At 37.2% G+C, this 13603-nt stretch overlaps 1 protein-coding gene and 1 long non-coding RNA gene across 2 annotated transcripts in view; both read left to right on the forward strand.

Moving 5' to 3' along the window:
* Positions 1-13603, forward strand: part of LOC126968781 (uncharacterized) — a 181222-nt gene that overhangs the window by 151463 nt on the left and 16156 nt on the right. The gene's annotated exons all lie outside the window — the stretch shown is intronic.
* LOC126968664 (tripeptidyl-peptidase 2) overlaps positions 1-13603 on the forward strand; it is a 46593-nt gene that overhangs the window by 25902 nt on the left and 7088 nt on the right. The window contains exons 15-20 of the mRNA XM_050813695.1: positions 1191-1405; positions 3906-4017; positions 5814-5936; positions 6417-6572; positions 10540-10628; positions 12695-12924. Of these exons, the coding sequence (XP_050669652.1) occupies positions 1191-1405; positions 3906-4017; positions 5814-5936; positions 6417-6572; positions 10540-10628; positions 12695-12924 (925 nt within the window). The remainder of the gene's footprint in view (positions 1-1190; positions 1406-3905; positions 4018-5813; positions 5937-6416; positions 6573-10539; positions 10629-12694; positions 12925-13603) is intronic.

The following is a 13603-nucleotide window of genomic DNA, read 5'->3' on the forward strand; positions in this document are numbered from 1 at the left end:
TGGGATCTTGTTGTAAAAGCATATATATCGCCCTACAACTGTGAGTTAACTACACTCAACCTTTTTCACTAAGCGATGTAGCTGTAGGTACTTAAGTTCGTAGATAATCACACTACCTTACTACTACGTACTAAACTATACTATGTTTATGTCCTTTTGTAACCAAAGAACGACTAGAATGATCTTTATGAGAATTGGTGTGTAGTAAGATCGTGTGATATCCGAATTTTTATTATTTTCCGTGTATATAATATATAACAATATTAAAAAAAGATACGGGTTGCACTCCGGGAGTGCCGGCAGAAGTGAAAACTTGAACATTGTGCATTTTTGAAGATTTTGGAATGGTAAGGGAATAATTTTGCACGAAGCGGTTTATTTATCAGTAAGTACTAGCATTTATGTTCACTACAATATTCATTTATTGCGCTATCGTACACAAAATTAAAAATTTCTATCACACACAAAAATTTAAAACCTCAGAACTATTACAATTATTTTACATTAAAAAGATTATCTCTCAGAAAAATCAACTTTCATCCATTTTTTCAGCGACTGCCTTACGAATTTTCGATCAGGTCACGTCCTGACGCGAGTTTAACATTTGATTTCCCATTCCAGGCCTAAGGCCTTTGTCCAGCAGTGGACGTCTTCCGGCTCATGACCCATCCGAAGAAAAGTGCTCAACGCCGTCAAAGAAGTTTTCACTTCCTAAATTCGATATTATTTTAGTCGAGATTATTTTAATTTGAGAGTCACTATTGGAGTGCCGTCTCCACATAATATGGGTTTAAGGGCTAAGGATATGGATAAAAATTAACATTTTTATTTAGTTTCTATTACCTAAAAAGACTTTTACGAGACTGGTTTGAGAATGTGTGATCTTGCCAAAATCGATTTTTATTCAAAAACGTCGATTCGAATCAAGAAATGTCAATAGTATCTGAATTATAATCATTTGTTAAACGGCAACACTAAGAAATTTATGGCTTTACTTCCGTCACCAACATTTACAGGAAATTCTATATGTTTTATTTTATTTTAAATTTAATCCCCACTTCAAATCATTGATTCCGATGGATGATTTTTGAAGCATGAGAAAAACCTAGGCGGCTTATGGGCAGTAATTAGTAATATTTGTTAGCTGTAAGTTTTTCTAAAATTGTAAATAAAGTATCGTTTAATTTTAGGGTGGCATCACATTGGAGGTGGCCATAGCAAAGTACTGGGCCAATCCGGGTGAGATTACGCTCGACTACACTATTGAACTGTTCGGCATCAAGCCGGACTTTGGCTCCAAGCTGACGATCTCTCCCTCCTCGCTCACCCCCGTGATGCTTCGTGCCCTCAGCCCACAAGATGTTCAGCCCATGGCACAACTCAAGTACTGCGAGCCAGTCTACAGGTCTGTATCTGCCACATAGCGCCGGGTCGTCTCTTTTATTTAAATATGTGCAACGGAAGTGACTGCTGGTCCGTGAACTGGTGTAATAGGTCTGTTTACGATGCCTGGTTGGCCTGTAATGGTATTGTCAAACATAGATGCGAACCGAACCGGCGCCTATTTCTGCCGTGAAGCAGTAATGTGTAAGCATTACTGTGTTTCGGTCTGAAGGGCGCCGTAGCTAGTGAAATTATTGGGCACTTGAGACTTTTTTTTTATGAAAATAAGGGACGAAACGAGTAGGAAATTCAGCTGATGGTAATTGATACGCCCTACCCATTTCAATGCAGTGCCACTCAGGATTCTTGAAAAGCCCAAAAATTAGACATAAGATGCTAAGTCTCATTTGCCCAGGTAATTTCACTAGCTACGGCGCCCTTCATAACGAAACACAGTAATGTTTACACACTGCTTCACGGTACAAAACAGGCGCCATTGTGGTACCCATAATCTAGCCGGCATCTTGTGCAAAGGAATCTCCCACTGGCTGTTCACGAAATATTACACAAAAGTGTTTATATTTAATATTTTTTTTCTTTTTTTTAATCAACTATTAAATATTTCAAACGTTTTCGATTCGTGTATTTCATGCAGCACCTTAAAAACTATTTTGTCATAATATGTAATACCATAATTATTATTGTAAAATATGTTTTAGTTTAAAAGTGTGTCCATTGTTCGTCACACGGACTCTAATTTTCGGACCATAATATGATAGATTCATCTTATTAATAAATCAATAATCTAAAAATAATTTCAAAGCTTCGTAGTTTAAAAAAATATTGAGCTTGAGTTCGTAAGTTTGTTGACAATTTGAATTCTATATCCTTACATCGAAAGTCCATTTTCGACAAATGTATCCATATTTTAGAACACTGGGTGGTTCTATATCTTGGTGATTTGTGTGTTTCTTTTTTTTTTATGGAATAGGAGGACAAACGAGCGTACGGGTCACTTGGTGTTAAGTGATCACCGCCGCCCACATTCTCTTGCAACACCAGAGGAATCACAAGAGCGTTGCCTGCCTTTAAGGAAGGTGTACGCGTTTTTTTTGAAGGTACCCATGTCGTATCGTCCCGGATACACCGCACAAGGAAGCTCATTTCACAGCTTTGTAGTACGTGGAAGAAAGCTCCTTGAAAACCGCACTGTGGAGGACCGCCACACATCCAGATGGTGGGAATGATATCCTAATTTGTGCCGTGTCATGCGAAGGTGAAATTCGGCGGCAGGAATCAGGTTAAACAGCTCTTCGGAACACTCCCCGTGATAAATGCGGTAGAAGACACACAATGAAGCGACGTCTCTACGCAACGCCAAGTGATCCAGCTGTTCACAGAACACTTCCCTCAAAACCTCGCCTAGTATCCGAATACTGGGTCTCGAAATCTTGAGCGATTGCCAATTTCGTGGTCATCTGGAGGGCAAAGCCAAATTGGCTTCAAAGAAACTGGGCGTCATTTATAGAGCACGGCAATACTTCAAGCCGGCCCACATTCTAGCGCTCTTCAAAGCACAGGTCCGGCCTCACATGTAGTATTGCTGTCATCTCTGGTCTGAAGCACCACCGTATCAGCTCGATCCATTTGACCGCGTGCAACGCAGAGCAGCTCGAATTGTCCGGGACCCAGTGCTCTGTGAACGGCTGGATCACTTGGCGTTGCGTAGAGACGTCGCTTCATTGTGTGTCTTCTACCGCATTTATCACGGGGAGTGTTCCGAAGAGCTGTTTAACCTGATTGCTACCGCCGAATTCCACCTTCGCACGACACGCAACAAATTAGGATATCATCCTCACCATCTGGATGTGTGGCGGTCCTCCACAGTGCGGTTTTCAAGGAGCTTTCTTCCACGTACTACAAAGCTGTGGAATGAGCTTCCTTGTGCGATGTTTCCGGGACGATACGACATGGGTACCTTCAAAAAAAGCGCATACACCTTCTTTAAAGGCCAGCAACGCTCCTGTGATTTCTCTGGTGTTGCAAGAGATTGTGGGCGGCGGTGATCACTTAACAACAGGTGACCCGTACGCTCGTTTGCCCTCCTATTCCATAAAAAAAAAAGCACTGGGTCCCCGACAATTCGAGCTGCTCTGCGTTGCAGTCGGTCAAATGGATCGAGCAGATACTGGGGTGCGCCAGACCCAGGGGTGTTGTAATATTTATGCTTATGACGCTTATGGTTTCTCTTTATATTTGACTACTTTCAATGACTATCTATTTGGTCACTTTCGGTGAATCGATGTATATGGTAACGATGGGTGTTGCCATGTTTTTGAATACAATGGGTGTCTCTATCTTTTTGACGCTGACTTGTACATGTCTCTCACAGTGTATTATTTGTAAAAGCAATCAGAAACTACGGAACCAGTCATAGAACCATTTTTTTTCCATAATATGATATTGTAAGGTATACCTTGCAGTGGTGATAATTGTGAAAAATAATGATAGTCTTGTTGCAGACCGACAGATTCCAAGATCAGTCCGCTGACGAAGCGAGATATGGTGCCGCCGTGCAGGCAGATCTACCAGCTGATCAACACGTACACCTTCAATATTGCTAAACCCACCGAGGTGACAGTCTATTTTTAATAAGTTGTGATATCAAATTTAGTTTTGCACATTTAGCTAGGGATCGTATTTCTTATACTTTGATAGTAACTTTGACCACAAATATATAAATATTTGTTATGTTTTTAAAGTGATAACCCTCAAAAAAATTTGAAAACAATATTCTATGAACGATGCGGGACTCGAAACTAAAAGACATAACAAAGTTAAACTTTAAAATCATAAATTGTTTAAATTAGCAAGAGCGACGTCTCAAATCAATTTCCTAATAAATATTGGGGTTGAGCAGGTTATCAACTGTAAAGTAGATCCTGTAGATGAAGCCACGACCTGAGAGTTGAACAATACATACAAGATTTTATGACGATACGTCACTCGAACGGTTAGCTCAGTTGGGAGAATGTTGGTTCAGTGGGTTCGAGTCCCGCATCGTTCATAAAATTTTGTTTCCAAAGTTTATTTGTGTATATAAATATTATTTATTTATCTATTGGTATTGCGGACTGTAATAAAGTACGAATCTTTAAGGTATGCCACTACCAAGTAATGAGTGCCATTGTAACGTGAAATCAGCACGATTCAAATATTTTTATTTAAAATAGGATTTAAAATCACTTATTGAACGTCAAAATCTACCACCCATTCAAAAGAGACTGCCTCAGACCTGAGAAGAATGGGCGCAAACAACTTAGCGGGCCTTTTTTTTATATATAAAATATGGATTACAATGTAATATCGTACAATAAACATTTATAATTAAAGATCCTGAGGGTGATCGCTTTAATCCCAGTCCGTGGTGTCATTAAGAAAATCGTTTATGCTATAAATATACAAGATAAAAGTTAAAAATGGCGCGCGAATTGTGGGCGATTAGAACCGCGCATGCGCGTTGTCGGCCACCGAGATCGCGCGCATAAAAACACTTGTCCATTTGGGCTTTGATTGTTTATTTGTCTCCTGAAAACTTCTTGATATCCATATACCATTTGTGCGCCAAATGTGTGATTACTTTTGGTACTATTATGGCATTTCAAGCGTGTGAAACTTTATAAAGTGTATACAGTTCAGTACACATCTGGCGCATGGGCGGTGGTAAATACCTTTTATCTACACCCATGCTTTAAATCGTCTATTAAAGATTCTGAAACAGTTAGCTTATTGCCAACATTAAAACACCTAATGTTCTAATAACCACTACATCATCCAAACGAGTGTTGTAATGTTGTACTGAATTTCATAACAACACTCCTTTTTTTTTCATTCCCTTCATGCTCAAAGAGTTTTAACAGACAGCCACATTCTTATCGCTCGATGCGTGGCATCTGTATGAATTTAAAAAAAAAGAACATTTACGTTTACGCGCGTTCCACACTACCAGAACGTCGCGTGCCGTAAAAAAAGTAGGTGAGTCGAATCCCCGCCATTTTTCTTCGATATTTTTGATTGTTTTGTTTACAAAAAATGAGCGATTAATTTCCAAAAGAACATAATATTCAAGTGAATTTTAATTATTGCACTATACTAAATGTAAATTACTACTAAAATTAATAATTGTTTCATTAATACTTAGTTTATTTGTATATAATCAGTAATGAATGATATTAGGTTACTACTAGGACTGGTGTTTTAATGTTAGCAGTAAGCTAACTGTTACAGAATCTTTTAGAGAATTCATATTCTGGGTGTAGATAAAGTCTTGTATGCAACTGTTGATAATTAGGTATTAAAACACTCATGTGATACTATTACGGCTTTCGATATAATAAATTAGCTAGTGTATAATGTAAATATATGTGTAGGTGTCCCCAATAGTGGGTTGGCTGAGCGACATGCTGTACGAATCAGAGTTTGAGTCTCAGATGTGGATGCTGTACAACTCTAGTAAACAGCTGATGGCCGTCGGCGATGCTTATCCATCTAAGGTACAGTAATACTTGGTGTTCAGTTTAGTAGGTATGATAGCTCTGTATATGATAAATTAATAATAATTTATTCATGTCTTAAAAATGTATGGTTATAGAAAGTTTTGTACACTACCCTCTGCCGTAGGACCCTGAGTTTGTTAGAGGCTATTTCCTTCTAAAAGCATATGACACGATTATTATCAAACTAATCCAAATGTTTTGAGTATTGAGTAAATATTCCGTGAATATTTGTCTTTTAACTTCGAAAATGTCTCGTGTCAGAGTCAACATCTCCTGAGGATGCTTCGTGTAGAGGCGTGTCGAATTGTTTAAAGACAAATATTGGCGGAATTAATACTCAAGAAAACTCAAAACATTTGTATAATTATGGGTTTCCGCATGTTAACGCCTACTTCCAATAAATTTTATTATCAAACTTACTAAAGAAGGTGTGTGTATGTGTGTTGAAAAATTAAATATTTTTTTCTGTTATTTCAGTATTCAGTAAAGCTGGAGAAAGGTGAATACACAGTGCGAGTTGCTGTTCGTCACGAAAGCAAAGTAATGCTGGAGCGGTTGCAAGACATGCCTCTAGTAGTTCAGCAACGCCTTTCACAGCCCATCACACTCGATGCCTACTGCGACCAGCCCAACGTATGTATTTACCTGCAGCCAGGGGCTTGCATACCATATAGGCAATTAGGTAGTTCCTACCCCGCTAAGAACCTAAATACGAGGTCTGATCAAAAAATAACCGTTATTTTTAAATTTCGTTTCATTTTTTTTCTGTTATGTTGGTACACATGTCTGTTATATATGTTGGATATATCAGCCATTTTGGATTGTCAGTTTGTTTTTGACAGGTAAAAAGGATAGTCGTGCTTTGGTGTGCTCTTCGATTTTTTATTATTCGAAAAAATGGATCAAAGAAACTGTATTAAGTTTTGTGTAAAAAATTGAAATTAAATGCCCAAGGGCATTTGAAATGTTGACTGTGGCGTTTGGCGAGTATACCATGAGCAGAACACAAGTTCAATTGTGGTATAACCGGTTTAAGGAAGGCCGAGAAGATGTCAATGACAATGCTCTTCCTGGTCGCCCGAGCACGTCAACAACCGATGATAAAACTTGAAGCAGTGAAGAAAATGATTTTGGATAATCGTCGAATCACTATCAGAGAGGTTGCTGATGATGTTGGCATATCGTTCGGCTCATGCCAAACAATTTTTACGGATGTTTTAGGCATGAAACGTGCGGCAGCGAAGATTGTTCCAAAATTGCTAAATTTTGAGCAAAAACAACGTCGCATGGACATCGCTTAGGAGCTGTTGAACATCATCAACGACGATCCAGATTTCCTCAAAAAGGTCATAACTGGTGACGAATCATAGGTGTGGCCCCCTCTGACTTTTTCCTCTTCCCAAAACCTAAGATACCGATGAAAGGAAAGCGTTTTGCTACGATTGTGGAGATAAAAGAAAAATCGAAACAGGAGCTATTGGCGATACTAAAAAGGGTGTTTCATTCATAAGTATTTCGAGGATTGGAAAAAACGCTGGCATAATTAGTGTATTATATCTGAGGGGATTACTTTGAAGGGGACATGATAGTTATTGATGAATAAATAAATAATTTTTGAAAAAAATGAAAATAAAAGTTATTTTTTGATCAGACCTCGTATATATATCACTAGTTATTTATTTTAGTTCAGTTTTGGGTTCCGTTATTCTTTAACCAAACTTCTATTTTATTTTATTAGGGAAGCTTACAGCCACAAACACAAAGTTTTTGAAAGTTTTACAATTAAGTTTATAAATAAAGTTTAATCTTGCGCCAACATATTATATTTACTAATTGCACATATAGTACTTTTTATGTTATTAGCAAATAAATAAAATTCAATATTGTCGCTATTATACAAAATATTGCATAAATTGGAGCTTCTAAATTAGAAGCTACTTGAACGATACTGCGTTTGGTGGTAAGGGATAAGAAGCAGAGACGGTTTCGTAGACGTGCGGAGTGGGACTCTAAGGTGAATTCAATTTAACAATTTAACTATTAATTTAATTTCCTGAGTATCGCGTCCTTTAAAAAAAAATACCGTTTTGTTCTACTAAAAAAGCAACTTGCTGCGGAGAAATTGAACCACTTCCACTGGAAACATCTTTCTCAAAAAGATTTTTTTTTTCTTTGTACGGACATAAACATACGCTCACACTCACGCACATACGTAAACACACACATACATATATACATTCATACACACACACACACACACACACACACACACACACACACACACACACACACACACACACTTAAACTTGGGTACTTACGCAAGGGTAATCAGAACACTTTTTTTTTCTAATATTACATTTTATAAAAAAAAAGATACCTTAAGTAGGTAATCGGGGAGCCACAATACATCCACTCCCGCTCAACACTTTAGGGAGGAGGGGATGGCTGAAAAACAGCCCTGCATGGAAACATAAATCTTTTGCCTTTTGTTTCATCGCGTATCCTAATTGTTCATTTTATATTATTGTAATGATTTGTATGGCAATAAAGAATTTATTATTATTAACTCAATACAACAGAATTGTATTCAATAGTACATTTTGAACATCCACTCATTAAACTAAAGAATTAGGTTGACCAAATGGTCCGGGAACTATATGCGAAACACAAACAACTTCAATATTTAACCTCAAAACCCAGCACTGTCCGTACAGTTATATCTACAGTGCCTACATTCTTGAAAACCAATGCACGTACCCTGCCTGCAGTATTTAATTTTAAGGTAGCTACGTACTCTACTAAAGTAGTGCAGCAACATATAGTACTGTGCGGTCGCTGCAAGATCATCACCTGCCAAAAGCATTAACTTTTGTAGCCCTTTAAGGCCGGGATTTTCTGACAAGAGGCGACGAAACGAGCAACAGAATATTGTTGAAAAACGTTTAGTTACTGTGTTTACCTATTTGCCTATTATTTCATTTGACTTTAATTTTGGCCATGGAATTTGATGTAAGTTATAAATCGTTAGAATAGTTATTGAAATAATTCATTACAAATAAGTAAAAACAAATCATTTCCTTGTAATATACAACTTACCCCCTTATTCCTAATAGTCTGCTAACTTAAAGCATCACTAATTCTCACTCTGTCTTCTTCTATTGACCTAAGTCAGAATGAGATAAAACACTCCTTAGCGGCTGTTTTAAGTTAGCGGACCATTATGAATAAGGGGGCTAGTATACGCTAGTAATAGACTCCCCTCTAGCTCCTCATTACGGCGAGACTATATTTAACTTGTTCATGTGTGCTAGTTTTACATATGTGTTAATGAGTTAGTGAAGTATGTAGTATTTTTCTTGGTCAATCCCTATGACAAATATTGATAAACGGCGTCATATTCATGTATACCTACAATATTTTATTTTGTAACACATATATTCTTAATAATTATAATCTTTAGAAAATAGAGTTTACTGTGTATATAAAATGTAATATTTAGTATTTAGTGCATATTATGTTCTACAAAAAAAAAATCATTCAGGAAAGTAGTATTGAAGAATCTGTATTTACTTGTGAAATGTTTTAGTTGGATTGGTGCTATATGTAACAACACAATCTAATATAGAACACGACACCATTATATTTTTTAATTAATATCCGTTAAAACACAGAACAATAACGATAAAAACACTAACATTAAAACGCGATACAATTTGACAGGAGACTAATGGACACTAAATTGTTTCAAAACGGTTTCATGGTCTTCATCTATTCTGTCTCTTTTTAACACCTAGGTTTTTATGCAAGGATAGTTATCTCATTTTCACACAGGGTTCGTCTATTACGCTAGTTTATAGTACGATACACGATTACGATACTAAGTTTATGGTCTATATCATACTTCAAATTCAAATTTAAATATTTTTATTCAAAATAGGATGTGACATCACTTATTGAAAGTCAAAAACTACCACCCATTCCAAAATGAATGCCTCAGAGCTGAGAAGAATGGGCGCAACAAACTCAGCGGGCTTTTTTTTTTCATCGAATAAATATGTTTACAAAGTAATATTGTACAATTAAACTTATTATTTAATAGCCTGAGGGCGGTCACTCCATTCCCAATCTGTGGTATCATTAAGAAAGTCATTTATGTTATAGTAACCTTTACCACACAAACGTTTTTTAACAATTCTTTTGATTAACGTTATACTTTTGTTTTGAACATTTTCTGGGATCTTGTTGTAAAAGCATATACATCGCCCCACAAAAGATTTACTAACTCGACTTAGCCGAGTAGTAGGCATCATAAGTTTTTGTCTGTTCCTGGTGTTAACATTATGGTTATGATAGTTTCTGGCAAACTCACTTATGTGCCTATGAACATACATTACATTACCAATAATATATTGAGAAGCAACAGTCAAGATGTTAATTTCTTTAAATTTTGCTCTCAATGATTCTTTAGGACCTAGGTTATAAATAGCGCGAATAGCCCTCTTCTGCAGCACAAATATTGTATTAATATCGGCAGCGTTGCCCCATAGCATAAACTTAGTATCATAGTCTACTATGTTTTCTAAAATCAGTCATGTTTTAGGCGCTGACAGGGGGTAAAAAATTTGCAACAGCAACGCTCAACAACAACAGTCTTCTGCCAGTGTACTTCACACCAGTGCCAGCTGACAAGTGAGTTATTTTTATTGTCATGTGTATCTCTGGATGGTTTTTGACATGTATTGTAGATCTTTAATCAAGTATGTACTAGATTTAGAGTTTTATATCCAATAGAGCCAGGAATGTGTCATAAGTCATATTATTATAATAATAATAATAGTATATTACGCACCTAGGGAGAAAAGTAGGTCATTCTCAACCGCGGAATTTTGACAATCGCGGCTGGCAATGTCCTACTTATCTCACCTGGTGCTTATACGATTTTTTTTTCCCACCTTTCGGCCACTTTTCTACTAAACGACAAGAAATGAGCTTTTATCGAGGTGGGAAAAAAATGTTATAACCTTACTCAAAGCACTGATTGGGAATACAAATATAATGTCGTAAATGTCAATCTTATGTGCAAATAAAGAATTGGGCTTCCGAATTGCTCCGTGACTGATTTCGGAGTCACAACGTTATCGATATGTTTTGAAGTGAGGCCGAATTGTGGAGAGTTTATTATATTTTATTTGAAATTTTATCAAATGTAAGTGGTAAATAATTGTTTAATAATAATTGTAATATATTGATATACACATTACACAAATTATCTTGACCCAAACTAGGCATTGCCTGTGCTATGGGTGCCAACAATAATGTTTTTGAAAAAATGTAAAACGAATGATTATCATGTTCTTAAACGCCTACTGAGACATTTTCGCGCGTCCGCACGTTGGTTCGACCAATACTTAACAAAAACAAATTTATTTGTGTCCATTTCTCTTGTCGATTTTAAGACTTTTTAATCGTGTACATGTTTAAACGAAGTTGAACATTGAAAAATCTGGTATTATTTTGTCTTGGCTTTTGTCCGTCTGTCCTATGGCTGTTTTACGCCTTTAATTTGTTTTTTACACATATTTACGTGAAATTAATTTTTTGTATGAATAAACATGAAATGGGTTTATTATTTTACTGCTTTAATAACTGTTACATATAGAAATAATTAATAATTTTAATTCCAAATTACCTTTTTTAAGGGTGTCTCACGACGAGCGGCATTCAGAAAACATAAAAAATCGTTGTGTGTTCCTAAGGAGCAATGTTCTTTTTTTTTAGAGCAACTATTAATCTGATCTCATTGCATTGATTTTTAGTCCTATTTCTATACTGCATTGGCGTGATAACATTTTAATGTAAAAGATATTAGATTCGTATGGCCAAAACGTAACACAGTAGAAAAAAACATTACGAAAACAAAAGGAATTATATTGTAAATCAGTGGATCTTTAAGATGCTCAAGCTGAGACATATTAATGATATTTAGCAATAATCAGTTTGCTTTTTATGAGAGCTCTGAAAAAAATATAATGTTGCGTAGCAACGCTTCGAAGTATATGACGAGAGTTGTCAAACTTCAAGACATTGTTTATTTCAACAGCTCCGTCAGCAATATTCGTAGCTCAGCGGAAAAGTGTTTACTTTAGACGCTCTAGACCCGGGTTCGATACACCTACCAGTGTATGGAATTTTTTGGGTTTTGTAAAGTTAATGGAAATTTCTAGTAAGTTCAGGATCAAATCGAACAGAAAAAAAGGGATGGAAAATGTGTAAGCAGGATAAAAATAATTTAAAGAATTTTCTAGTACAATTTAAATTTAAAGATGGAATGGGGGAATCATTTTGAAAATGGAACAGATCCGGGGGTATATAAGCCGTACTAAGCGTGGCCTACGGCAGTTCTAGTTCTGACTCGAAAGTGTAAAGAAGAAGAAGAAAAGAAGAAGTAGTGAAAAGTGGAAGTGTTCCAAGAAGAAAAAGATACAAGAGACCTAGTGTTCGGTGCAGTGTGACGCGTTGAAGGTACTGCCGCCCACAAAAGGAACAGCGGCAGACCGGCAAGTGCAAGTGAACGCAAATAAAGACTCGTTCCTATAAGCGGAGTATTATTTCCAATCCCTGACCCACTCCCGTGTCAATAATATTCACAAAACTAAGATTACAAAAGATCCATAAATTTCAATTAGCTATCAATAATTCTTATATTGAGTTTGGTACACAAAAATAAAAAAATGCCGTTGTATTCAAAATTTTAGAGTGAGCCGGTCGAACGTGACGATCGGTCAGACGCTGACGGGAAGTGTGACCTTCGCCAAGGACGAGCTGGGGCGTCGCGTGGACTCGTACCCGCTGCAGTGCGTCGTGTGCGAGCCGCCGCGGCGGCGAGACGCACGAGACCGCGACCGCGAGCGGGACAAGGCACGCCTCTTCGACGATTACCTCGAGGCTGTTAAAGACCTTGCCGCCACCTGGATGCCCAAGTTGGGTGAGCAATCAATAATATCTTAGATCATTTGCGACCGTTTTCGAAAACGTATCTCTAAAAAAATTTATTGAAGTAGGCGTTACTTTGCGGGATCCATAATTATACAAATGATTTGAGTTTTCTTTACGCCTCTTCGATGATTACCTCGAGGCTGTCAAGGACATTGCCGCCACCTGGATGCCCAAGTTGGGTGAGCAATCAATAATAATATCTTAGATCATTTACGACCGTTTTCAAAAACGTATCTCTAAAAAAAAATTATTGAAGTAGGCGTTACTTTGCGGGATCCATAATTATACAAATGATTTGAGTTTTCTTTACGCCTCTTCGACGATTACCTCGAGGCTGTCAAGGACCTCGCCGCCACCTGGATGCCCAAGTTGGGTGAGCAATCAATAATATCTAACTTAGATCATTTGGAAGTAGTTAGCAGAAAGAACTCAAACCCACTTTGACCTAGGGCTTCCAATCCCGTAATACCGAGATCTCAATATTGCGGGATCCCGCGCCATTTTCCAATCCCGCGGGATGCGGGATTACGGGCGCGGGAATTGCGGGACTGAAAAAAGCGTGCATGCGATGCAAAATAGGATAATCTATGTGAAATATTATTCTAAATAACTTAAGTTATTAACTGTTTCGTATTTTCGTGAAGTGTATTGATACATCCTTTTAAAAG

The sequence above is a fragment of the Leptidea sinapis genome, chromosome 16 (assembly GCF_905404315.1).
Source record: "Leptidea sinapis chromosome 16, ilLepSina1.1, whole genome shotgun sequence".
Lineage (NCBI taxonomy): Eukaryota > Metazoa > Arthropoda > Insecta > Lepidoptera > Pieridae > Leptidea > Leptidea sinapis.